At 41.1% G+C, this 27,211-nt stretch overlaps 1 protein-coding gene across 2 annotated transcripts in view; it reads right to left on the bottom strand.

The window, feature by feature from the left end:
- Nucleotides 1–6,515: 6,515 nt before the first annotated feature.
- DOK6 (docking protein 6) overlaps nucleotides 6,516–27,211 on the bottom strand; it is a 541,316-nt gene continuing 520,620 nt past the window's right edge. For both annotated transcript variants that reach the window (XM_007524063.3, XM_060174025.1), the window contains 2 exons: nucleotides 8,046–15,175; nucleotides 6,516–7,727 (listed from right to left, as the gene is read on the bottom strand). In XM_007524063.3, coding sequence (XP_007524125.3) covers nucleotides 15,036–15,175 — 140 coding nt within the window. In that variant the 3' untranslated portion in view covers nucleotides 6,516–7,727; nucleotides 8,046–15,035. The remainder of the gene's footprint in view (nucleotides 7,728–8,045; nucleotides 15,176–27,211) is intronic.

Here is a 27,211-nt window from a genome sequence, read left to right as displayed (position 1 = left end):
ATGCAAATAGACTCTCAAGCCTGAGGCTCTGAAATCCTAGGTTCAACCTCCTGCACCACCATAAGCCAGAGCTGAGCAGAGCTCTGGTAAAAAAAAAACAAAAAACCCAAAATCAAAAGCAGTAAATAATTCATATCACTATCACTTTGCTACTTCTGCCTCCAAGGTAACATTTGTAACATTTACATAAAAACTTTTTTTTTTAAATTTACTTCTTCCTTCCCTATTTATCTTCACAAGGGGCAAGAAATTTCACTTATATATATATATATTTTTATTTTTATAGCTGTCTTCTTATATTTATTTTCCCTTTTGTTGCCCTTGCTGTTTTTTTATTGTTGTTGTAGTTATTATTGTTGTTGTATTGATGTCGTCATTGTTGGATAGGACAGAGAGAAATCAAGAGAGGAGGGGAAGACAGAGCGGGGGAGAGAAAGATCAACTCTTGCAGACCTGCTTCACCGCCTGTGAAGTGACGCCCCTGCAGGTGGGGAACCGGGGGCTGGAACCGGGATCCTTAGGCCGGTCCTTGCGCCTTGCACCGCGTGGGCTTAATCTGCTGCGCTGCCGCCTGACTCCCTCACCTGTCTTGATTATGGGTGACTGCTTTTTTGAATAGCATGCTTATCTCACAACTAGATCCTCCTGTCCCAATTTTCAATCAGCACTGACTTAAATGTCTTCCTCTCCACGAACTCGTCACCCAGCCACACCTCCTTATATGTTCGTCATCCTAAAATACTCACTGAAATTCTGTTCACTTCAGTCTCTGGCTTCCATTTTTAAGCCTGCACTCACACGCAGGGGAATTACAAGATAAACGACTATTTCTCCCCTCCATGACTATTCGCATTTGGAGTTAACAGTGTTCACTGTTTTAGCTTCCACTCTTTATTCTAATTTTTTTTTAAAAATTTTTTCTTATCTTTATTTATTGGATAGAGACAGAAATTGAGAGGAGGGGAGATAGAGAAGAAGGAAGACAGAGAGACATCTGCAGCTTCACCACTCACAAAACTTTCCCCCTGCAGGTGGGGACAAGAGGCTCAAACCCGGGTCCTTGTGCACTGTGATATGTGTCCTCACCCAGGTGCGCCACCACCCAGCCCCTCCACTCTTTATTCTTACTGTACATTTATCTCAAATTTTTCACCAGTGGTAAAAAATTCTTCCCAGATCCTCTGGGATGAAGCAGTTATCCTTCCTAATAATCTCATTTTATGAAACAAATTCCCTTATTCCATTGATGTGGGCTGGTAGCTGTATATATATATATATATATTTTTTTTTTATCAGGGTTATTGCTTGGACTTGGTGCTAGCACTATGAATCCATTGATCTGGGCAACCATTTTTTCCCCTCCTACTTTATTTTTATTTGATAGAACAAAGAGAAATTGAGACCAGAGGGGAGAGAAATGAGCAAGACACCTGCAGGCCTGCTTCACTGCTCAGGAAACATCCTCCCTGCAGTTGAGGATTGGGGGCTTGAACCCAGATCCTCGCATATGGTGATACATGCATTAACTGAGGGTTCCCAGTCCCAGTAGCAATGATTCTAGACTCATGCTTCCTTTAAAGGCTTTACTCTATAAAAAGAAAAACCCTCCCATCTAATCAATATAGCAAACAGACAAGAAACACTGAACTGACACGGAAAGATTCTGTATGTCTATTTCCAGACAGGCCTGAGTCCAGGTGTAAAGGCCTCTGGACCACAGAATGGACGAGAATTAAGGAAGTCCCAGGAGTCTAGTGCATTCTACACATCACGGTGTTGCAGATGTTTCTGATGGAAAGTCTCCACTTACCAAGCATTCCTTTGTGATAACTGTCTTCAGCATTTAGAGCACATGGAGAGAACAAGTCATTCTTTGGTTAGGGGATATTGTCCAAATTGCTTAAAAGTTCTATATATTGGGCTGGAAGCTAGCTTACCCCGCAGAGTGTGTCCCACCTTACCTTGGGTGAGGTCCTGGGTTCAAGTCCCAGCACTACCTGGGATCACCATGGACAATACTGGGAGAGTTCCATGGATAGTTGATTGATGCTGCTGTGTTTATCCCTTTCTTTTTCTTTTTAAAAAATATTTATTTATTTATTTATTTATTCCCTTTTGTTTCCCTTGTTGTAGTTATTGTTGTTGTTATTGATGTCATCGTTGTTGGATAGGACAGAGAGAAATGGGGGGGGGGAGACAGAGATGAGGAGAGAAAGATAGACACCTGCAGACCTGCTTCACCGCCTGCGAATCAACTCCCCTGCAGGTGGGGAGCCGGGGGCTCGAACCGGATCCTTATGCCTGTCCTTGCGCTTTGTGCCACATGCGCTCAGCCTGCTGCGCTACCGCCCGACTCCCTATCCCTTTCTTTTAAAGAATATTGTTTATTAGTGATCTACTAGTGAATTACAATATTATAAGATACTAGGAGGAGGGTAGGTGGTGGTGCCCGAGTAATCACACACACAGAGCACAATGACCCAGGTTCAAGCCTCCGGCCCCTACCTGCAGGGGAAAAATTTCACAAGTGGTGAAGCAGTGCTGCAGGTGTCTCTCTGTCTCTCTCCCTCACCCTCCTCAATTTCTCTCTGTTCCTATCCAATAATAAAAATAAATAAAAATAAAAAACAATAGGGGTATAATTCCACATCACTACCACCACCAAAATTGTGTCACATGCTCCCCACCGGTAACCACCATAGTTCTCCCAAGATTATAGCTATGTGTTGACTATATATATTTTTATTTTTTTTTTTAATTTTATTTATTTTATTTCTGAGAGAGATGCAGAGAGAGACACACACACAGGGAGAGAAACACCAGAGCTCTGCTCAGCTCTGGCTTATGGTGGTCAGGGGATTAAACCGGGGACTTAGGAGCCTCAGGCATGACAGTCTGTTTGCATAACTATTATGTCTTCCCCACCCCTATATATATTTTTTCCAAGCTCACGTTTTAATGCTCCATATTTCACTTATCAGTGAAATCATCCCATAGTTGTCCTTCCTTTTCCCTCTTCCCTCTCAGATAAGCAAAACTGCACCTGACTTCTCAGGTGTTCTCCAGAATCTCTTCCCTCTCAGTGAAGCTGCAAAAACAAAGGTTCCTTGTCCTAAGAATTCTGGTTCCCAGTGGAACTGTGATTTAGAGTCCTCTGGTCATCTACCCCTAACATTTTATTCTCTGGGAAAATGGACAGAAATTCTTCTTGGTGTTCAGAAGGAAGGAGTTCTGGCTTTTGTAATTGCTTCTCTGCTGGATATGGACATTGGCCAATCAATCCATACTTCCAGCCTGCCTCTATCTTTCCCTAGTAGGGTAAGGCTCTGGAAAGGTGAGGTTCTGGGACACACTGGCAAGGTCAACTCTCTTTCTAGCTCTACCTATCTATCTATCTATCTATCTATCATCTATCTATCTATCTATCTATCTATCTATCTATCTATCTATCTATCGTGAAAAATAAGTATGTCCAGGAAGGAGAGGAATTCTACATAAATGAGGTCTTGTCCTAAAAAAAATAATAATAACTTAACGAAATTTAACAGTAACAACAACAACAAAGCCCTGGATGTATCTGCACTAGAAGATGAAATATGTTGGTTTCCAAGGTCTTTTTCAAAAGCCATATGCTGTGATTCTCTTACACTATGTATTCTATGATGTATGGTTAGGACCACACTATAAATACAGAATAAATTCTCAGTAAGCTCACATTTAATAAAGGAATTTCTTTTTGTAGCTTTATTTTGAAAATAGCAAGCCAATAAATGAAGGGATATGTGACAGTTTAAAGGTCAGCAGAATAAGATTGTCAGGATTCTCTTTAATTACTTAGTTACAATTCATCACATGATAACAAAAATGTAAGGAAATCATATATTACAGTACTAACAATAGTAAATAACCAAATAGACCCAAACCATTGATTTAGGTGTTCAAAATCTTGATCATGCAAAGTTTTAGTGTAAAGTAATATTTTGAACTTACTTTACCTTTTGTAAGGGGTGATATAGGAAACCTTAGTATTATACAGCTATATTCTTCTTGTAACAAGAACATTAGTAAATTTCCTAGGTTTATGAGTTAGACATTAATAACAGTAGAACAGGTCTATCTTTTAAGGACTGAGATATAGAAACTATGAATTCAAAAGGAGACAGTCCCTGTGCATTTCATATATTCTTATCCAGGGAGAAAAATCACACATAAAGATTTAAAAATAACTTAGTTACCTAACTTTATTTTAATTTAATTATTGCCTCATTATTATAATATTTTCTGTTCTGTTGAAATTCACATCATCTCAGGGAAAAGTCTTAGTTTGCATTCCATTCCAAAAGGGATGACTCAAGTATTTAAGTGCAGATGTTCCCAAACAGATTATCTGGAACAGATTGTGATTGATAATAAAGTAGGAAATATCATATATTTTTTCAGTAGAAGCAAATTTGCAATGGGAATTTCACTTCTTAGCATAAGCTTGGGGTCCAAACTGCTTTTTTATCAAAAGATTATACAAGTTAGATTTCATTAACAAATGGCATCTCTTCATAATGTACAGTGTAAGATTTCATAACATATATACAAATTAATTTAAAGGAATTTACAGAAAGCAGACAGATAACACATAATTTAATGTATTCGAGAATTCATATAGATTAGAATTTCACAAAATGGGATAAATATGTGTGAACCTTAGGAAAAGAACCTACTCTATAGTGGACATATAGAGGAGGTGAGAAGTCAGAAAGAGGTGTGTGTGTGTGTGTGTGTGTGTGTGTGTGTGTGTGTGTTAAGCTTAGTGTGGTGAAGGGCCTGCTGGGAAGCTGGGAAGTTCTAGGAGTTCCTTGTTATCTGCAATAAGAAGGATACTGGTTTCAGCTCTCTATTGCCAGGATAAATAGATTGATTTGCTGCTTAGTTTAATTTACTGCCTACAATAGCCAAAACAACAGAGAGTCTTATACACATAGAGCTAGGGCACAACTCCTCCACTCTACCAGTTACGCAGATTATATTTTATAGGAATAGGCATTGCTCAAACCATCGGACAAATACAAATGATCTCATTTACAGGTGGACTTGAGAAACACGGACCAAACACAAAACAAAACTTGGACTGGGTGGGGCATATTGCACCAAAGCAAAGGACTCTGGGCGGGGGGGGGGGGGGATGGGGGGGAGAGGAAGGAGCTGAAGAGAGTCTTGGGGTCTTGTTGCATGATGACGGAAAGGACCCAAGTTGTGGGTGACAGTCTTCTACAGAGAACTCTCACAGGAAGATGAGAAACTACCCAAGTGTCAACAACTACTCTGTCAAACATTAGCACCTGGCCCCCAGTGAAACATGACAGAAGAGACTAGGCATTGGCTTTTTAAAAGTACGTTATGCACAGGTGAACGTGAACTTGACTAGCCAAATGTTCTCATTTGAACTCCCTTTTTTGTTTGTTTGTTTTAAACAGAGCACAGCTCAGCTCTGACTTTTGGTGGTGCCAGGCACTGAATCTGGGACTTTGGAGACTTGGGCATAAATTCTTCATTTGCATAAACCTATTGTCTCTCCCACGTCTCATATTAAACTCTGTTCTGCTCATTTTGATTCATACTCTATATCAGGAGTCTTCATATCCCCTGCCTTTCAGTACTTCTATGAAATAGTTCATGAAACACCACACAAATCATTCCAGCATTTGAGAAATTTACTGTGGTGGCTTTAAATAACTTCTAAATAAAACCATCATTTCTTTCATTTCTTGAACTTAGGGTTTAGTTTTTGGATTTTTGAAAATAATTCTTATGATACCATGGGTCCACTTGAGTGAAATAAGACAGCAATTGGTTCCAACATGCACAAAGGACTGGTAAGGATAGATATTTTTCTCCACTTGAACTACAACTCTATGTGCAGAAAGAGTTGACCCTGGGCTTTTATAGTTCAAGATCATATTGGAAGTAAGAAATAGACTGAGGAAACTGATTGCATTAACTGCTATAATTCACCCAACAATACTATTAGAAAACTTGAATCTGTAGGGGCCTGGCAGTGGCACACCTGGTTAAATGCACACATTACCATGCACAAGGTCTTGGGTTCAAGCCCTTGGTCTCCATCTGTGGGGTCGTGGGTTGGTGGGGGGAGGCGAGCTTTACAAGTGGTGAAATAGTTCTGTCTCTTTCTCTTCCATTTCCATCTCAATTCCTCTGTCTCTATCAAATAAAACAAATCCATAAAATTTTAAAAAGTCGAAAATTTAAGTCTGGGCCAGTAAGGTAGCTCAGTTGAATGAATAGTTTACAGCTTTGCTCTGTGTGTGACTTGGGCTTAAGCTCAGCCCACATCACACTGAAGGAAGCTTTGGTGCTGTGATTCCCTTCCTTCTCTCAGTACCTCTCTGCCTTACTCTTTCTATCGCAAAAAAGTAATATATGGATATATCTATATATATACCTAAGGAAAAGAACCTACTCTATAGTGATCAGATAGAGGAGGTGAGAAGTCAGAATTCACACACACACACACACACACACACACACACACACACACACACACACACACACACACACATATTCATTCACTCTTGTTAAAACCAGCAGGTAGGACTTGGGTAGCAGGCATAGAAGATGAAGTAAAATAACCTTTGAAGCAGAATTACCAGAAAGAAACTGCAGTGTTTCTGTTAAGAATATGCACAGTTTTCCTTCCCTTTATACAAGGAAAAACGTATGGAAAAAAATCATAAAATATGTTTTTCATATTCTTTAGTCATTTTCAAAACTTATTTTCATTTACCCAAGCCTCAGCTAATTCTAATAATTTAATACTCAAGTATACAAGGGGAAAAACACCACCAGATATGTCGAGTATTTTTGTGTAAAGAAGGCATTTTTCAACTAAAATACAAGATTTTCAACACTCACATGAAGAAGCATAGCCTTGATGCTATTAATGATCTAAGTAGGTTGTGTTCTGATTAAACCAAAGTGTTGCAGCATCATGAAGATTTCTCAAGTGATCATCACAGTATGGTGGTGAATCAGTAGCAGTACAAAGCATAGACACACACCTTCTTAAATTCTAGCTTGACTATCACTTTAGGGAAAGAAAAAAAAAATAGTCTGAATTGTCAAGAAAGAACTGGATGACAGACTAGGAGACATAAAATTTACACCGATCATTTACACTCAACACCCAGTTTAATGAATTGCCCCGTGAAACCTCCCTATCGATGTAGTTGATGCAGTAACCAGAAAAAGTAGGAAAGCCTGAAACTCTGGGGACCACTCAACTATACAACAGGACATTTATGTATAGGCTGTGTGGCGCTTCTTACTTCCCACTTCACCTAGCTGGGAGAAGAGATGGAGTCCAGGAAACGTCCCAGGACCAGGAGCCTAGGACCAGACTGAACTCTTCCTATTTATTTTTTCTTGAACAAATGACAAAATACTTGGGTTTCTATTTTTTTTCCCCATGTAGGACATAAAGTGGGACCCTGATTTTACATGATCTTTGAAACAGCTTCCAGAGCTAGCTAGTACATTGTCCAATTAGAAAACATTACCAAGGTCTCAGGATCTTTGCACAAGAGTCTTTGAACAACTAATACCTCAGAAAATTATACTACACCAAAGATTCTCATTCTCAAGAAAGAATGTAAGGACTAATTGTGGTATATATACACAATGGGTTACTCCTCAACTATTAAGAATAATGAAACCACCTTTTTCTTTTCTTTTTTTTTTCTTTTTTTTTCAATATTTATTCCCTTTTTTGTCCTTGTTGTTGTATTGTTGTAGTTATTATTGTTGTTGTTATTGATGTCGTTGTTGTTGGATAGGACAGAGAGAAATGGAGAGAGGAGGGGAAGACAGAGAGGATGAGAGAAAGACAGACACCTGCAGACCAGCTTCACCGCCTGTGAAGCGACTCCCCTGCAGGTGGGGAGCTGGGGGCTCGAACCGGGATCCTTACACCGGTCCTTGCGCTTTGTGCCACCTGCGCTTAACCCGCTGCGCGACCGCCTGACTCCCGAAACCACCTTTTTCAATCCATGTTGGATGGGGCTTGAAGGAAATTTGCTAAATGAGATAAGCCAGAAAGAGAAAGATGAGTATGGGACAATCAACTTTCAGAAGTCGAGAAAGAAGAACAGAAAGAGAAACACAGAACAGAATTTGACTGGGTATGGAGTTTTGCATCAAAATAAAAGACCTGGTGGGGAAATGGAAGTAGGGACACAGATCTGTGGCAGATATGGTGTTAAATATATACTCCTATTCACTTACTGTCTTATAAATCACTATTCAGTATGAGAGGGGAAAATAGATGGGATGCCTCCAGCTCTTCAAATGCATAGATTGCACTTGTGAGTATATATTCCTTTAGTCTGAGCACTTGATGTTTCCAATTGGTAAACTGATTGAATTCTAACACTGGGCTTAAATTGTTAATGCATATCTAACAATAACTTCAAAAGAGAATATAAGGGCTAGCTAGCGGTAGTACCTGCGAGAAAAAGATGGGCTGATATTCCAGTCTGTCTGTAGAGTATGTACACATAAAGCTGGTGGGATCTCTGAATGTAGTTGACCCAGACCCAGCCTCACAGACAATTTGTCTTCAAGTTGGAATGCAAATTAGGATGACGGTACAAAAACCGATCCCTATGTTACTAAGGTACGTTGACCCTTTGCCTTGGGGGGGGGGATTTTGTTACACTTCCTGTTGTATCAAATAATTTTCAGTCAGCTGGAGGAAGCGAATTTGTTGGATAGACAGATGGCATCTTTCTATGAAAATTACAAATTATGAGACGGGTGAAGCGGGTAAAGAAAGATAGCCGAGTCAAGAGAGTAGAGCTCTTGGGGAAAGTCCATCAGTGTCTTTACATTTGTATGTCACTTATTTTATTATCTAGTTCTGTTTTCCTTCTCTAGACCTTCCATAGGAAATTGGATTTCATAAATTCCCTAGGCTTTTAATTGTTATAATTATCCATGCATTTTTTTTTTTTTTGCCTCCAGGGTTATTGCTGGGGCTCGGTGCCTGCATTATGAATCCACTGCTCCTGGAGGCCATTTTCCCCATTTTGTTGCCCTTGTTGTTGTCGTCATGATTATTGTTGTTGCAATTGATGTTGTTATTGGATAGGACAGAAAGAAATGAGAGAGGAGGGGAAGACAGAGAGAGGGAGAGAAAGACACCTGCAGACCTATTTCACCACCTATGAAGTGACCCCTTTGCAGGTGGGGAGCTGGGGGCTCAAACCGAGATCCTTACTCTGGTCCTTGCACTTTGTACCATGTGCACTTAACCTGCTGCACTACCGCCCAGCTCCCTTGACCCACATTATTATCTATTTTAAGAAGAGCATAATCAAGGAATTTATAGTTAATGCTTGGTGAACTCATTTGAAATTGTGAGGTGTCAACAGACATGCTGATAGATCTAGAGAAAAGACATATAGTTTTTCACTGTGTGCAGTGTTTAATATAATACTTTTAATGAAACATGAATTATTAAAAGCCCAAGAGCCAATCTCATTTCATGTCTGTTGTCAATTTATTGTTCTATTGCAAAGATGAAAACCAGACCACACCTTTTCATAAGAATACAATTTGCCTAGCTTATTTTTCACTGTACTATTAACAGTCAATTCACCATTAAGTGATTCAAATAATCACAGACTAATCATGCTTTTTTCTTTTTTGTGTGTGTGTCATACTGGGTCAAACAAGGCAGGTTAGCATCAGTTCTTATGATGTCTTAAATATCTACTCTAAAGATATGGCATGCAAGGAATTGGACTTGTAGACACTAAAAGTCACTTCTCAGTCCACTGTTGCTATATTGGACTGAGAGTAGAAGTGCTTAACCATTTCATTGGCAATAAATAATTTTCAGATATATCTGTCCAGTGAGGACAGAGGAAAACAGTTACAAGAGACTATGGTTAATATTACAGGTACTATTTAGTGAAGAAAGTGAGGTTCAATTTTAATAAATGTTTCACTTTATATTTCACATGCTCTATCAAATAGAATCTTCCCTAATATACAAGTAAATGTCTGCTTATTAGTTCATTAGGCCTAAATTATGGCAGTGGCCAGAAATACTGACTCCTAAGTATTTGCAACCAGGATAACTTAATTAGTTCTGAGTGCCTATTGTCTATTGTCTGAGAAATGAAAGCTGTGTCTTCTTTTTCCTCTTGCTGAAGATCAGACTCAGAATTATTTTGTCAAGCTCAATTTCTACTCTGTGCATTTAAAATATAATGTCATGTGTGGGCTATGTGTACAGAAATTAATATTAGAGAAAGAATAATATTGAGGAAATATACCATAAAATTCCTCATGTAACCTGTCTGTGAGACATTTAGTTGCACTAGGGTTTTCTGCTTTTGGAAGGGCCCATATTTTTTTGGATAGGGTTTCCTCATCATTTTCACCTTCTAACCTAATTTGCACACTGACACTATCCTCATTCACCCATCTGTGTCTGGATGGAAGCCCAATGAAGTCACTGTCAGAAGAAGCCCACGATATGTCTTTGGTGTATTTTGTGTAGTTTGTGTATATCTGATATAACTCTTCTCACATAATGAAAAAGAGGTGTGGACATTAAAGACCTCACAGTTTCTGAAGGGAGGAAACTGACTTGCATCTTTAGTCAAAAATCCAGGTGCTCAGGGAACAGGAAATAGCTCACCAAGTAAAGCATGTGCCTCGCCAGGTGGGAGGCACTAGGTTTGGCCGCAATGCCACATGGGTGCACCATGACTGATATCAGGAGAGCTCCACAGGTGGTAGGGCAGTGCTGCATTGTGTCTGTCTGTCTATGTCTCCTTCTTCCCTCTCTTAGCAAACAAAACAAGAAAGAAGATCATTGGCCCTGGAGGTCATCAGTGGGACCGTGTATGCACAAAACGCCAAATTCACTCCCCAGACCCACAGAATGAACACACGTCAACAAAAATGACAACACAAACCCACAAGCTCAAGATAGACATCCAAAGGCTCAACTGATTCCAAACCAGATAAACTCAAAGAGAACCACATAGACACTAATTCTAACATTATAATCAGATTGTGGAAAGACAAGAGAATCTTGAAATCGGAAAGAGAGAAGTGTATCATAGACAAGGAAATTTGCGTGAGAATATCAGAAGACTTTTTATTAGACACACTGACAGACAGGACTGATAATATTCAAAACGTCATCCAATGGCTTGGCAAAATACCTTGCCTGGATAATCCACCAGCTTTGCTGTGCTCACAACCCAAGTTTGAACCCTGCCTCTACTATACTAGAGGGAGCTTTAGGGCTGTGGCATTTTTCCATCTCTCACTTTGATTCTCTATCTGAAAAAGGCATCTCAGAGCTGTGACACTCCAGTGATAACCAAAAGAGAAAGGACGTCAACCAAGAATGCTATAAAAGGTCAAGAGGAAATGAAGACATCAGTAGATAAATAAAGGCTGAGTACGTGTAGAGACTTGCCCCCTCCCAGAAGTGCTAACAGGAGGTCTGTGGGTTGGAACAAAAGGGCAAGCCTTTGAAACCTTGTGAAGGAAAAAAGCTCTCAGTCAAGACATAAATATGTGGGAAACATAAAAGCGATTGTCAGTAGTAGCACAGCAGCATGGACCTTGTTTCTGTCATGATGGAAGATATCAATATATTTTTAAAAAATTAGACAAAGAACTCCAGTGATTGGAATGTATCTTCTACAGTCATTGTAGTTGCTCTAGAGAAATTATATTTCTAAACTTCTGGCATACTGGCCCAGCCATTTTCTATCTTTGTTTTTTTTTTTTTTTTTTTGTAGAAGATGGATCCACTTGTCATGTCTATCACAGTGTCCACTGTGAAGTATGCTCTAGACTCACAGAAATTCTCCTATCTGCTCACGGAGTCATTTGGACTATGTTAACAACTGTATGTAAGCCCTGCTGGGGGAAAATATAGGAATAAGTCTCCAAAAACATACCAGGAGATAGTTGAGAGGGCTAATTCTCATTGGGATGAGATCAGGACTGATACACAGGAAGGAAATGTCGCTCTCCTGCACACACTCTTTTCATGACTGTCAGAGTGGACTGGTTCAAGATTATTCTCTCTGGTTACTGTCACATCACAGTGACACAGAAGTGATTGCTGGCAGGAGCCTATGTCTCCCACCCAGCAGATCCAAGAGCAGACTTATCTGATGAACAGAACCCTCTCAAGACTCACAGCCTGTGCTTTAGGCATATTAAGAAAGCTGAGCCATGAACCAGGGTCCCCAGGGCGTTTTCCCAGAAGTCCCTTGTGGAAACGTGTGGTCTGGAAAAAGCAGCGACTCGACTAGAGCCGACAAGAGGCACCACCAGGAGCTGTGCTCGGATGGTCTCAGCTGGGAGCTGTTTGCTGTGCTTTTACTGGTGGCATTTCCCAAGCAAATGCCAGGTGCCAAAGCCATTCAGGGCTTCTCCCCCTGAGAGCAGGGTTTAGGGAAGGCTGGATCACGTCAGACATCTGCTCTTCTGCGGTGTCAGCAAAACCCGCAGTGCAGGGAGCTGGAGCTCTTTTCTTTTTCTCCCTGAAAGCTCAGGGTAATTATTATTATTCCTTTTCCGCAGCCACATTACCTTTGATAATTAACATCTTTATGGGACTTTCATACTTATCTGAGTGATCTAGAGAGTCTAGGTAGTTGGTTTAAGTGCAAAATTTTCCAAGAGGGACCCAGACCCTCTTCCTCTTTCTTTCCTTTCCTTTCCTTTCCTTTCCTTTCCTTTCCTTTCCTTTCCTTTCCTTTCCTTTCCTTTCCTTTCCTTTCCTTTCCTTTCCTTTCCTTTCCTTTCCTTTCCTTTTCTTTCTTTCTTTCTTTCTTTCTTTCTTTCTTTCTTTCTTAATTCAGTGGTATTTCAGTGAATGAATTATCAGTCTTCATCTAGTTATGGCTGAGGGGGATAAAGCTTACCAGAAATCAGCTGAACAGGGGCCCTTCCAACAGAATAACTTTTGATAGTCAAAAGCTTTTTTATACTAAGAAAAAAAAATCAGATTTTTATCTTCTATTACTAAAGCTCCCTGTTCTTTAAACCCACCTGGGAGTATTTGAGAGCTGTGTCATCGGATAATTCAGGAAGAATTATTTTTATTTTTACTCAAGTGAACACCAGAATCAAAGGCAAAGCTACCTCATTCGTGCTGTAGCCAGATTCCTTCACTTCATATGGAAGTCACAGCTTCCCTTTAAGCCTCACGGTTCCCAGGCTCATCAGGGTGGCAAACACACACACACACACACACACACACACACACACACACACACACACACACACAGTCAAAACTAGCTTTGTTCCACTCTGTGTCTTTTAAATATCTTATTTATTTTGCTTTAATGAGAGAGAAAGAGAGATGTACAGAGAGATACAGAGAGCGGGAGAGAGACAGAGAGAGAGACCAGAACACTGTTCAGCTCAGGCTTATGTTGGTGCTGAAGACTGAATTTGGGACCTCAGAGCCTCAGGCATGAGTGTTTTGCACAACCATCATGTTGTTTCTCCAACTCGGTTCCTCTCTCCTATAATCCCAAGCAACCTGTGTCCAGTAAAAGGAAAATAAAGTCCAAAAAACTGTGGCAACATAGGAAAATCATAGGTGACCGAGGAGAGAAGTGGTATCTAGGAAAAATTAAAAGCTTGCTCTGTCCAGTCTGGCCTCTGCTGTTCTTCTGACGGCACAATCTGTGTTCTTTTTTCTTACAGTGTATTTCTGACGTTCTTAGACTGTTCCTCAGATAGACTCCTGCTTTTCTCAAGTTTAAATGATTGGCCTGTTGGCCAGTCACCCCCATACAGCTCACAGAGAAGCTCATCAGAACCATGGACAGCACGGGGGGGGGGGGGCTGCGGGATAGCAAGATGGGTTTTTTATTTGTTTGTTTTGTTTTTTTGGTTCCCTAAGCCTTTCCCTTTCCTCTATGTCCAGTTACACTTGTGCAGACTGGACTACATGGCGAATTTTACTAAGAAGCAACCTTGTGTTTTTAAACAATACTTTTAAAAGTAGCGATTCTTGGGGCTGGGTGGTGGCGCATCTGGTTCAGCGCACATGTTATAGTGTGTAAGGACCTGGGTTCGAGCCCCTGGATCCCTGCAGGTGCTTCACAAATGGTGAAGCAGGGCTGCAGGTGTCTCTCTCCCTCTCTACACCCCCCTACCTCTTGATTTTTGGCTGTCTCTATCCAAATAAATAAATAAAGATAATTTTAAAAAGTAGCGATTCTATAACATAACAAGCTGAATCTCAACACACCAGGTTACAATTTCCCACAGTGGAAGTGTGCACACCCTCAGCACACAAGGGGAAGGATAGTGGTAGGATGGAGACAGACAGAGTGACACCCATGTCTACATACACATAACATACACACACACACACACACACACACACACACACACACACACACACGACTTTATGTTCTACATTTTTGCTCTCCTCACTGTCACTGGATTGATTAGTACCGAGAGTGGAGATAACCTACACAGTTCCTGGGCTATGACCCTTGCTGAAACTTGCAAGCTGCAGAGCTATGGTGGGTCGCCAGGATATCTGAGCTCAGAACTTGTCATCAGAGGGGAAGACAGTGTTAGAGACCCCCAGGTCCCACCCTACCCCAGGCGCTTAGTCACACACCAGGGGTGATAGCTTCTTTAAGTGTACCCTCTCCCAGGCTTCTGTCACCATCAGACCCCAAGAAAATTTTAAGACCTGTCCAGACAAGATCGGACTCTGTTTTTGTAAAACACAGATACCCACCCCATCCCCTTCCCCAAGAAATTCAAGAAATAAAGGACTTAGTCACAGACTCATGGAAGCCAAACTTCAGTTTTGAACCTTCCACTGGGCTGGAGGCCAGAGCCTTGACCCAGGTCAACTGGCACTGCAGTTGGTCTTCCAGGAGGCAGAGGGCACAAGGTTCCTGCCGCAGGTCCAGGACAGACTGTCTCTCTGGTCAGTGGTGGCTCCCTGTGTGTCATTGGATGAGGCTGGAGCTGTAGCTGAAGCCATAGCTGCTGGACCGAGACAAGGTCTGTTGGGTCTCTTCACTCTGCTCCGAGGTGTAGCTGGGGAACGTCTGTGCCCGTGACATCTTGGAGGGACCAAAGTTATGCCCTGGAGAGAAGGGAAGGAAGGAAGGACAGCTGTGCTGAGAAACAGATTCACAACAATGGAAATCTATATTTGAACCACCTGCAACACACACACACACACACACACACACACACACACACACACACACACACACTGGGTGTTTTTCTCGGGGGAGGGTCCAGGTATTAGGCTCTAAGTATAGGGAAAGGGCCCACTGTCTGGGAAGTCTAATACATTATTTCCATGAGAGTCTGAGTAGGTTGACCCCAAGCCTCCTCCCTGAGGGTCTGTAGACAGGTCCCTCCTGACCTCGTTAACTTATGGATGGATGGACTTTTTGGTACCTTCCTACACGGTTCCTCATTCACTTTGAACAAAGACCATGAATTACCATGTATATCCAGCCAAAACCCACCGCAAATATCCTGGCTTTGTTCAACTGCCCCTTCTCCCCCTGCCCGGAGGTGGTTGTAATTCATCCTTAGAGAAAAAAAGTCTACCTATGTATTGTGAGCTCATGACTGGTAACTTCCTAGCTAGCATCAAACACCCGACAGGTCAACATTTAACTCTGCATTGTCTGTGGCTTAATGATTACCTTAACCTTTCTCAAACCTATGGATATATCTACCCCAATAAATGAGTCATCTCTGAGTCTTCTTCCAGAGGAGGGTGTGTGTTTCTTTCCTCTCCACACACTCTTGTCACCAGGGCCTCTCAGGACCTCCAGAGGCTGCCCTGGTCCCCACCGCCAGTGGCCAGGGAGGCAGAGGGTCCGAGGATGGCCCACATCTAAGGATACAGCAGGGATATTGGCTTAAGCTGCAAAGGTGAGTGGGAAGTTGCATGACTTCAGGAGTGATGGCTCCTGGTCTATGATAACAGACACTCACCCTTACTCTAGAAGAATATAACAATAACAGGAACACAGAACAACTTGACTTCCAAAACAATAAGCAAGCAATTCAACTGATGAAAAGACTGACCACCTGAGACCATGGTGACTTCACCTGGCTATGGGACCAAACCAACCCAATGATGTTGACTCCACTAGACCATCCCATCAGAATTGGAGGGGTGTGTTTCTGGTTGAGTGCACATGTTACAATACACAAGGACCTGGATTCAAGCCCTGGATCCCATCCTTAGGGGGAAAGCTTAATGAATGATCAAACAGTGCTGCAGGTATCTCTATCTTTTCCTTCCCTCTCCAATAAATCATAATAAATAGAATACATAAAAACCCAGAAAATTATAAAAGAATATAATTTGTGGAGGTGGTAAGAGGGGTACTTAAAGGAAAACAAAACCTTAGAAAGATTCTCAACTGGAAATGTGGCCTCTCTCTCTCTCTCTCTATTTTTCTGCTTTCTGCCCTGCCAAATGCCCTGGCCTATAGATGTTCATTTAATTACCCTGTTAAATAATTTTTAAAGAATACTCTCAATAAACAGTAAAGCCTCTGTTGGTCTGTCAGTCACTTTGGTCTATCCTTTTGGGAGGTCTGGTCAGAAAACATGACATCTTTGCTTTAACTTCCTTCCTGGTGAACACAACTTCCTGGATCATCTGCACCTGTGGGAAATCACTCCGGCAAGGAACACAAGGACTTCCCAGCCCACTCAGGAGACTCCCGATGACAGTTTGAAACACAAGTGGCACAAGGAGAAAAGAGAGATGAACTAAGTATAACAGGGATGAACTTCTGGGCTATGATATGAAAACAGTGAGTACTTAGCAGAAGGGTTGGGAGGGAGAAGATGTTCTCAAATGACCAGCCTCCCAGGGAGCACCAGCACCAGCTCCACCACCGAAGGCTTTGGAATTGGACAGACAGGAGGTTTCCCCAGTTCTGCCATCACCTCCTTTCTCACCTCAATTTTCTGCAAGGAAAAGAAGTTATTTCCTCCTAGGAGTTTTGAGGAATTATAGAAATAATCTATAGGAAGACACTGGGATGGTGGGTACCCAGTCATTTAGTTTCTTCCTTCTGTTTTGATACTAAGATTATAACATATATATATCCCATACTAAGGGAAGTTTTGCTGCTGCAGTTTCTTTTTCCGTCTCTCTTTCTGTCTAAAGTGGAGGGAAAGATAGAAACAGGCTGGGGATATGGATCAACCTGTCAACACCCATGCTCAGTGGAGAAGCAGCTACAGAAGCCAGAACTCCTACCCATAAACAGCCTTGATCCATATTCCCAGCGGGGGAGAAGTGATAGGATGAAGATAAGAGGACTCTGCACTCCAGCTCATCAGCATCCAGAGAGAGAGAAGGAAAAGGAGAGGGACATACGGAGGTAGTTATGATGTCATGGGTGGCTTAGTGGGAAAGAGAGGAGTGAATCAGGAAAAGAAGGGGCAACTATGTATAAATGTGGACAGATAGTTGTAGAGAAGATGGTTGGTCCATGTCTACAACTTTAGGGGAACTGTGGTGGATTGCAGCGGGGAGAGTGAAGATTCAGAACTCTGGTGGTGGGAACGGTGTGGATTCAAACATGTAATTCTGTAATATAAAAGCCTAGAGTGGTTTGGGGGAAAAAGAAAAACTGGAAAGGAAGCAAAATAATATCATAATTAGTAGCTAGCATTTAACTAAAGTGCTTCTAAGTGCTTAGCCTTATTCTGTTATTATTATATTTTTAGAGAGAGAGAGAAGAGAAACACAGAGAGAAATACCAGAGCACTGCTCAATTCTGGCTTATGGTGGTGAGGGGGATTGAACCTGGGAGTTTGTAGCCTCAGGCATGAGAGTCTGTTCGCATAACCATTATGCTATCTCCCCTGCCTTGTTATTATTTCTTTTTATGTGTGTGAAGTCATTTATTTCTGACAAGAACTATCTTTATATGCAAAAGAGGAGAAATGAAGAGAAAGAAAGAGGGAAACAAGGAAACCAGAGTACTGTTCAACTCTGATGGGGAGAGAAGACAGATACCAGAGTACTGTTCAACTCTTGCATACGTGATACAGGGGACAAACCCACAACCTCAAGCTTGCAAGCCCTGTACTCAACTGCTGACATATCTCTCTGTCCCATCTCCTATTCTGTCTACAGTGAGTGGGTCCACGTTCTTGTCTCTGTGATACTGCCCTCCTTCTTGGGGTGCTGTCACTTATTCTGACACATTCGGAATCTTTTTTTCTCCTTCAAGGGTAATATTTGTTTTCTTCCAATCCTCTGTGAACAATTTCTAGTGAAATGGAATGATGGCTTTTCTTCCTGCCACCATTTCTTTACACACAAGTGTTGCTATTTAATGTGTACCATAACAGTCACATGATCTCAATCCGACTCTTACGCAGGAAGGCTTAATAAGTGCTGTTGGGGTTTTGGCAGCAGTGAGGAGAACAACAGAGAAATAATTAAGCATTTCCTCAATGCCTATTTGAATTATGCCCTTTGGCACTGTTGATGGAAACAAAACAGAACATAACAAGACAAAATAAAAATCAACTTTGGAGCTTAAATGAAAAACTTGCTAGAATAGAACAATTTACTACACTGAACTAGAGACTCAACTGAAATGTTTCCTAAATTTTCCTCCAGCTCATTCCATAGAGAGAGATGTTTTATGGCTTTGTACCTCTGGGGCGTAGGGGGTGCCAGCCTTTGTTTTTATTTTGTTTCACTAATTATTTTATTTATTTTTAAAAAATATTGGACTTCCGGAGGCGGAGCTACGAGCAGCAGATCCCTTTCTCTCCTCTCCTCTCCTCTCCTCTCCTCTCCTCTCCTCTCCTCTCCTCTCCTCTCCTCTCCTCTCCTCTCCTCTCCCGGATCAACTAGGAATACCAAAGGAGACCACCCGGGACCGAAACAAGACAGGACTAGAATGACCACAGGAACCCAGTAAATCACCAGTGAGTACAAACACGTGTGGCTGGTGACAGAGAGATGAGAGAGGCCTAAGGAGAGATTAAGTGGCTGCTAACAGTTCAGCAGTTTATCAGTTGAGACACCACCTCCAGTCTGCTCCACCAACAAGGGGACAGCTTAAGGGAGGAGAGGACTCCCCAGAGACTCACCAAGTGCAACTCTGAGTCTCCATTGCTACTACCCTCAGAATCTGGAGCAGTGGCAGGGAGGGACACCAGGGGACAGAGATCTAACCGGGAAACTCAGGAGAAGACCTATACCTCGGTGGCATAGCTGAGGGGCTGTGAAAGTCTCTTTGCATAACCACTGGATTATCTCTGCCACACCCTGGTCAGGAGTCAGTGATTAAACTAAGAAGCCTATTGATAGTTTAAAAGCACTCAGGCTCCCATAGCCTACAGGGAAGAAAAAAAAAAAAAGAGGCTTTTAAACCACTGAGCTCCAACTCAGGGATTGAAAAAACTGTTAACTTCCACCACTGTAAACCCTTTAATTAACTTACTTAGACACAGGTCAATCCAGGCAATAGTGATCAATAATTTGAAAAGTACTGATAAAGGGAACTCATAACATAATATATAAAATGGTTAAAACAACAAGAAAAAATATTGGAGACTCGAACCAGGACAAGAGTCCAGCTAAAAGTCCTCCAGAGGGTGAAGCACAAAACAATGAGTTCAACATCCAAACATTAGCTAAGGAAATAATAACAGGAGTGAGTAAAGAATTTGAAAAAATTGTAATCAGAAATGCAGGAACAACAAATGAGAATATGGAAGAAAATTCTAATTATCTCATGGTTATTAGAGAGCTGAAAGCTGAAATCGCTGAGCTAAGAATGCAACTAGCTGAACAAGCTAAAACAGTATCAGAGCAGGGCAACAAAATAGATGAACTCCAGAAAGTAGTAGAGGGCAGAGAGAATAGAATCTATGAGGCTGAAGACAGAATTAGCAAGATTGAGGATGAATTAGAGACAACTAAAAAAGAAGTAAGAGATCTCAAAAAGAGATTAAGAGATGCTGAAAACAACAACAGAGTCCTATGGGATGACTTCAGAAGAAACAATATACGCACTATTGGCTTACCAGAGGAAGAAAGAGAAGGAGAGGAAGAAAGCATTTTCCAGGCCATAATAGCTGAAAATTTCTCTAGTCTAGACAACATCAAAGACATAAAGATTCAAGAAGCCCAGAGGGTCCCAAACAGAATTAACCCAGACCTAAAGACACCAAGACATGTCATACTTAGAATGGAAAGGAATAAGGATAAAGAAAGGATCCTCAAGGCTGCAAGAGAAAAACAAAGAGTCACCTACAAAGGAAAACCCATAAGATTAGCAGCAGACTTCTCCATACAAACACTACAGGCCAGAAGAGAATGGCAAGATATCTATCGAGTGCTCAATGAGAAAGGCTTTCAGCCAAGAATACTATATCCTGCTAGACTGTCATTCAGACTAGATGGAGGCATCAAAACCTTCTCAGACAAGCAACAGTTGAAGGAAGCATCCATCACCAAGCCTGCCCTGAAAGAACTTCTGAAAGGTCTCCTATAAACAACCAGACCACCACAAATAGGACATATATCAAAACACTCTAAAACTCTACAAGAATGGCATTAAAATATCTTCAATCTTTGATATCAATAAATGTCAATGACCTGAATTCACCTATTAAAAGACACAGAGTAGGAAGATGGATCAGAAAATACAACCCGACAATATGTTGTCTACAGGAAACTCATCTAACTCAACAAGACAAACACAGACTTAAAGTGAAAGGATGGAAAACTATCATACAAGCCAATGGCCCACAAAAAGGGAAGGAACAGCTATTCTCATATCTGACATGATAGACTTTAAAATAGATAAGATTAAAAAGATAGGAATGGACACTACTTAATGCTCAGAGGATCAGTCAATCAAGAGGACTTAACTATTATTAACATCTATGCACCCAATGAGAAGCCATCTAAATACATCAAACCTCTACTGAAAGAGCTACAGCAATATATTAATAGTAACACAGTCATAGTAGGGGACGTCAACACCCCACTCTCTCAACTTGACAGATCATCCAGGAAGAAAATCAGTAAAGACATAAGGGAGCTAAATGAAGAGATAGATAAACTAGAACTATTGGACATTTTCAGAGTCATTCATCCCAAGAAACTGGAATACACATTTTACTCAAATCCACATGGGTCATTCTCAAGGATAGACCATATGTTAGGCCACAAAGACAGCATCAGCCAATTCAAGAGCATTGAAATCATCCCAAGCATCTTCTCAGACCACAGTGGAATTAAACTAACACTTAACAATCAACAAAAGATTAGTAACAGTGCCAAAATGTGGAAGCTCAGCAGTACACTTCTTAACAACTACTGGGTCAAAGAGGAAATCAAGGAAGAAATCAAAATGTTTCGAGAGTTCAATGAAAATGAAGACACAAGCTATCAAAATATTTGGGACACAGCAAAAGCAGTGTTCATAGCTTAAAAAAAAGTTCATAGCTATACAAGCACACATTAGGAAACAAGAAAAAGCACAAATAAACAGCCTGATTGCACATCTTAAAGACCTAGAAGAAGAACAACAAAGGAATCCTAAAGCAACCAGAAGGACAGAAATCACTAAAGTTAGGGCAGAAATAAATAACATTGAGAATAGGAAAACCATACAAAAGATCAATGAAAGTAAATGTTGGTTCTTCGAAAGAGTAGACAAAATCGACAAACCTTTAGCCAGACTCACAAAACAAAAAAGAGAGAAGACCCAAATAAATCGGATAGTAAATGAAAGAGGAGATATCACAACAGACACCACAGAAAGTCAACATATCATGGGAGGCTTCTATGAACAACTATATGCCACCAAGCTAGAGAACCTGGAAGAAATAGATGATTTCCTAGATACCTACCAACTTCCAAAACTAAGTAAAGAGGAAGTGGATAACATGAACAGGCCCATCACAGCTAATCAAATTGAAAGAGTTATCAAAAATCTTCCCAAAAATAAAAGTCCTGGACCAGATGGTTTTATAAATGAATTCTACAAAACCTTCAAAGAAGAACTAATACCTCTACTTTTAAAAGTCTTCCAGAAGATTGAAGACACTGGAATACTCCCTGCCAGCTTCTATGAAGCCAGCATCACCCTGATACCAAAAGCAGACAGGGACACAACCAAAAGAGAAAACTACAGACCAATATCTCTGATGAACATAGATGTGAAAATACTGAACAAAATTCTAGCCAACCGGATACAGCAGTATATCAAAAAGATTGTTCATTATGACCAAGTGGGGTTTATCCCAGGGATGCAAGGTTGGTTTAATATATGTAAATCAATCAATGTGATCCACCACGTCAACAAAAGCAAGACCAAAAACCACATGGTCATATCAATAGATGCAGAGAAAGCTTTTGACAAAATACAACATCCCTTTATGATCAAAACACTACAAAAAATGGGAATATATGGAAAATTCCTGAAGATAGTGGAGTCTATATATAGCAAACCTACAGCCAACATCATACTCAATGGTGAAAAACTGGAAGCATTTCCCCTCAGATCAGGTACTAGACAGGGCTGCCCACTATCACCATTACTATTCAACATAGTGTTGGAAGTTCTTGCCATAGCAATCAGGCAGGAGCAAAGAATTAAAGGGATACAGATTGGAAGAGAAAAAGTCAAACTCTCCTTATTTGCAGATGACATGATAGTATACATGGAAAAACCTAAGGAATCCAGCAAGAAGCTTTTGGAAATCATCAGGCAATACAGTAAGGTGTCAGGCTATAAAATTAACATTCAAAAGTCAGTGGCATTCCTCTATGCAAACACTAAGCTAGAAGAATTTGAAATCCAGAAATCAGTTCCTTTTACTATAGCAACAAAAACAATAAAATATCTAGGAGTAAACCTAGCCAAAGAAGTGAAAGACCTGTATACTGAAAATTATGAGTCACTACTCAAAGAAATTGAAAAAGACACAAAGAAGTGGAAAGATATTCCATGTTCATGGGTTGGAAGAATTAACATCATCAAAATGAATATATTACCCAGAGCCATCTACAAATTTAATGCTATCCCCATCAAGATCCCAAGAACATTTTTAGGAGAATAGAAAAAATGCTACAAATGTTTATCTGGAACCAGAAAAGACCTAGAATTGCCAAAACAATCTTGAGAAAAAAGAACAGAACCAGAGGCATCACACTCCCAGATCTCAAATAGTATTATAGGGCCATTGTCATCAAAACTGCTTAGTACTGGAACATGAATAGACACACTGACCAGTGAAATAGAATTGAGAGCCCAGAAATGAGGCCCCACACCTATGGACATCTAATCTCTGACAAAGGTGCCCAGACTATTCAATGGGGAAAGCAGAGTCTCTTCAACAAATGGTGTTGGAAACAATGGGTTGAAACATGCAGCAGAATGAAACTGAATCACTGTATTTCACCAAATACAAAAGTAAATTCCAAGTGGATCAAGGATTTGGATGTTAGACCACAAACTATCAAATACTTAGAGGAAAATATTGGCAGAACTCTTTTCCACATAAATTTTAAAGACATTTTCAATGAAACAAATCCAATTACAAAGAAGACTAAGGCAAGTATAAACCTATGGGACTACATCAAATTAAAAAGCTTCTTCACAGCAAAAGAAACCACTACCCAAACCAAGAGACCCCTCACAGAATGGGAGAAGATCTTTACATGCCATACATCAGATAAGAGTTTAATAACCGACATATATAAAGAGCTTGCCAGACTCAACAACAAGACAACAAATAACCCCATCCAAAAATGGGAGGAGGACTTGGACAGAATATTCACCATAGAAGATATCCAAAAGGCTGAGAAACACATGAAAAAATGCTCTAAGTCTCTGATTGTCAGAGAAATGCAAATCAAGACAACAATGAGATATCACTTCACTCCTGTGAGAATGTCATACATCAGAAAAGGTAACAGCAGCAAATGCTGGAGAGGGTGTGGGGTCAAAGGAACCCTCCTGCACTGCTGGTGGGAATGTCAATGGGTCCATCCTCTGTGGAGAACGGTCTGGAGAACTCTCAGAAGGCTAGAAATGGACCTACCCTATGACCCTGCAATTCCTCTCCTGGGGATATATCCTAAGGAACCCAACACATCCATCCAAAAAGATCCGTGTACACATATGTTCTTGGCAGCACAATTTGTAATAGCCCAAACCTGGAAGCAACCCAGGTGTCCAACAACAGATGAGTGGCTGAGCAAATTGTGGTATATATACACAATGGAATACTACTCAGCTGTAAAAAATGGTGACTTCACCATTTTCAGCCGATCTTGGATGGACCTTGAAAAAATCATGTTGAGTGAAATAAGTCAGAAACAGAAGGATGAATATGGGATGATCTCACTCTCAGGCCGAAGTTGAAAAATAAGATTAGAAAAGAAAACACAAGTCGAACCTGAAATGGAATTGGCGTATTGCACCAAAGTAAAAGACTCTGGGGTGGGTGTGTGGGGAGAATACAGGTCCATGAAAGATGATGAATGACACAGTGGGGGTTATATTGTTAAATGGGGAATCTGGGGAATGTTATGCATGTACAAAATATTGTGTTTACTGTTGAATGTAAAACATTAATTCCCCAATAAAGAAATAAATTATTAAAAAAATTTATTTATTCCTTTTTGTTGCCCTTGTTGTTTTATTGTTGTAGTTATTATTGTTGTTGATACTGATGTCGCCATTGTTGGATAGGACAGAGAGAAATGGAGAGAGGAGGGGAAGAGAAAGATAGACACCTGCAAACCTGCTTCATTGCTTGTGAAGTGACTCCCCTTCAGATGGGGAGCCAGAGGCTCGAACCGATATCCTTGCCCCGGTCCTTGTGCTTTGCACCATGTGCACTTAACCCACTGTGCTACTGCCCGACACCCTCATTAATTATTTTAAACGTGGCACTGAGTGTTCATCCAGGGCCTTGTGTATGCGTAATACTGACGAGTGTTCTCTTGGGCCTATTTCTTTATTCTTCCTTTCTTTGGGCAGAGAAAAGGAGCATCAGAGAGGAGAGACATAACAGCGCTGCTGTACTATTCATAAAGTCTTTCTGATGTCAACCATGGTGCCTGCATGTTGTGCTGAGAATCAAACTCAAGGCCTGTTACATGGAAGGCCTGGCTTCTGCAACTGAAAAGCAGGACTTTAGTATACAAGGCTTCAGATTCACCACTGCATATATCAGAAGAACAGAAGTCTCTCTCTCCCACCCGTCTCTTTCTCTCTTTTTTTGCATGCAAAAAACAAAATATCTAAAGAAACAATTAAAAAAAATCAACAGGCTCTTTCAAAGTGAACCAAATTTCCAAATAACTTAATTGTAATAATAACTATCTATTGCCTTCTTAAAGCCTAAGACAGCAGGAACCTTCCCCCATTCTCTATAAAATCCACATTTCTCCCAGTCCTGGAACCTCTGGGGTAGGGCTCATTTTCCTGCATGCTTCCCTTGATTCATACCAATAGAGCCTGCATCTGCTGATCCCAGCCTAATCAATGCAACCAATGCCATCTCGACATGTTTCATTTCGCATTGTGTCTAGAGGTGCCAGGCATGGGGTCTCAACCCATCAGCTCCATTCATCTGGTGAGACCTTTCCCAGCTCATAAGACTCCTGAATTCCATTTCGGCGGGTGCTGTTGGATAGTATGCCAGCTCCCCCTGGCTTCTGCTTAACCAAGCACTGGTATGCCTATATAGGGATTGGTTTGATCCCATTCATAGCGGTCTATTTACATAAATCACTTTTACATTTACATAAAGCACCACACTCCCTCCAGGGCATTAGTGGTTTAGTGGTAAAATTCTCACCTGCTCCACCCCCTCTCCTTGTCACACCCTGATCCTCTCCTTGTCACACCCTGATCTTCCACCAGTCACTTTTCGCTCCACCCTCTCTATGTCACATCCTGTTTCCACCCTACTTGGAAAGTATAAAAACAGCTGCTCTTCTGATTAAACACACTTGGAAATTGCTTTCCGGCTCCGAGAGTTCCAGAGTGTATCTCCTGCGAAGTTAGTGCGGCACGAGTTCCTGATCCCTCTCCCACGCAGCAGCCTAGATTAGCTCCAGTTGAGTTCTCTCCAACCCAGAGAGCACTAGCTCAGCAAGAAGCACCCTCAGGCTATCCCGGCAGGGTGCATTTCCCAACAAAGTCACAGAACCTAGATATAGTCCAGGGCCCACGAGATAGAGCACATGTGCACATGTGGCCACAAATTAGCAGAATGTATACACCTTAATGTAAAATTTCACAACAGTTGGCAGTGACCCAATACATGTAGCAGGCAAGTAGGAAGACCTAGAAAAGACAACATAAAGTATTTAATCAAATCGTTTCTACTTAGACCTAGATACTCCCCTCACCTACTTCCTATTTCACTTTCCTCAATCACTCCAAGGCTATTTAGCGTATTGCACCAAAGTAAAAGACTCTGGGGTTTGTGGTGGTGGTGGTGGGGAAGGATACAGGTCCAAAAAGGATGATAAAGGACCTAGTGGGGGTTGTATTGTTATATGGAAAACTGGGAAATGTTATGCATGCACACACTATTGTTTTTACTATCGAATGCAAAACATTAATTCCCCAATAAGGAAATAAAAAAAAAAATCACTCCAAGGCTAACCTTGTCAGACAGATAAGGACTACAAAAGCTGGATAAGGGCAAGAGACCAGGACACTTTAATGCTGGCTCGTTATCAGACCACCCCATCAGCTGGGGCCCTAGTCAGGGAATCCTGGGATTCCCACACAGACAAGATGGGCCTAGACCTCTAAGAGATCCCTCTCTCCACTGTCACTGGTCACCTCCATCAGGAACCCCTTTGTGGGCCCCTAGAGGACCTTCCTCTCAATGTGGATCAATGATAGTAGGGACTGCCCCATTCTCTGAAGGGAGGCTGGGTCAACATATTCTACCACTTGAGGAAGATGGGTCTGGCAATGAGTGCAGTCTGGAATGTTCCTAGCTATGACCACAGAACTCAACTCAGACCTACAGGGATTCAGAGATTATACAGGCTCTTGCACTGAATGTGGGCCCCAGGTCAAATTGGTGGGGTTTACAGTTAACAATATTTACATATTTTCCCCAA

This window comes from Erinaceus europaeus, chromosome 15 (assembly GCF_950295315.1).
Source record: "Erinaceus europaeus chromosome 15, mEriEur2.1, whole genome shotgun sequence".
Lineage (NCBI taxonomy): Eukaryota > Metazoa > Chordata > Mammalia > Eulipotyphla > Erinaceidae > Erinaceus > Erinaceus europaeus.
The sequence above is the reverse complement of the archived record's forward strand: the minus strand, read 5'-3'. Positions and strand labels throughout refer to the sequence as shown.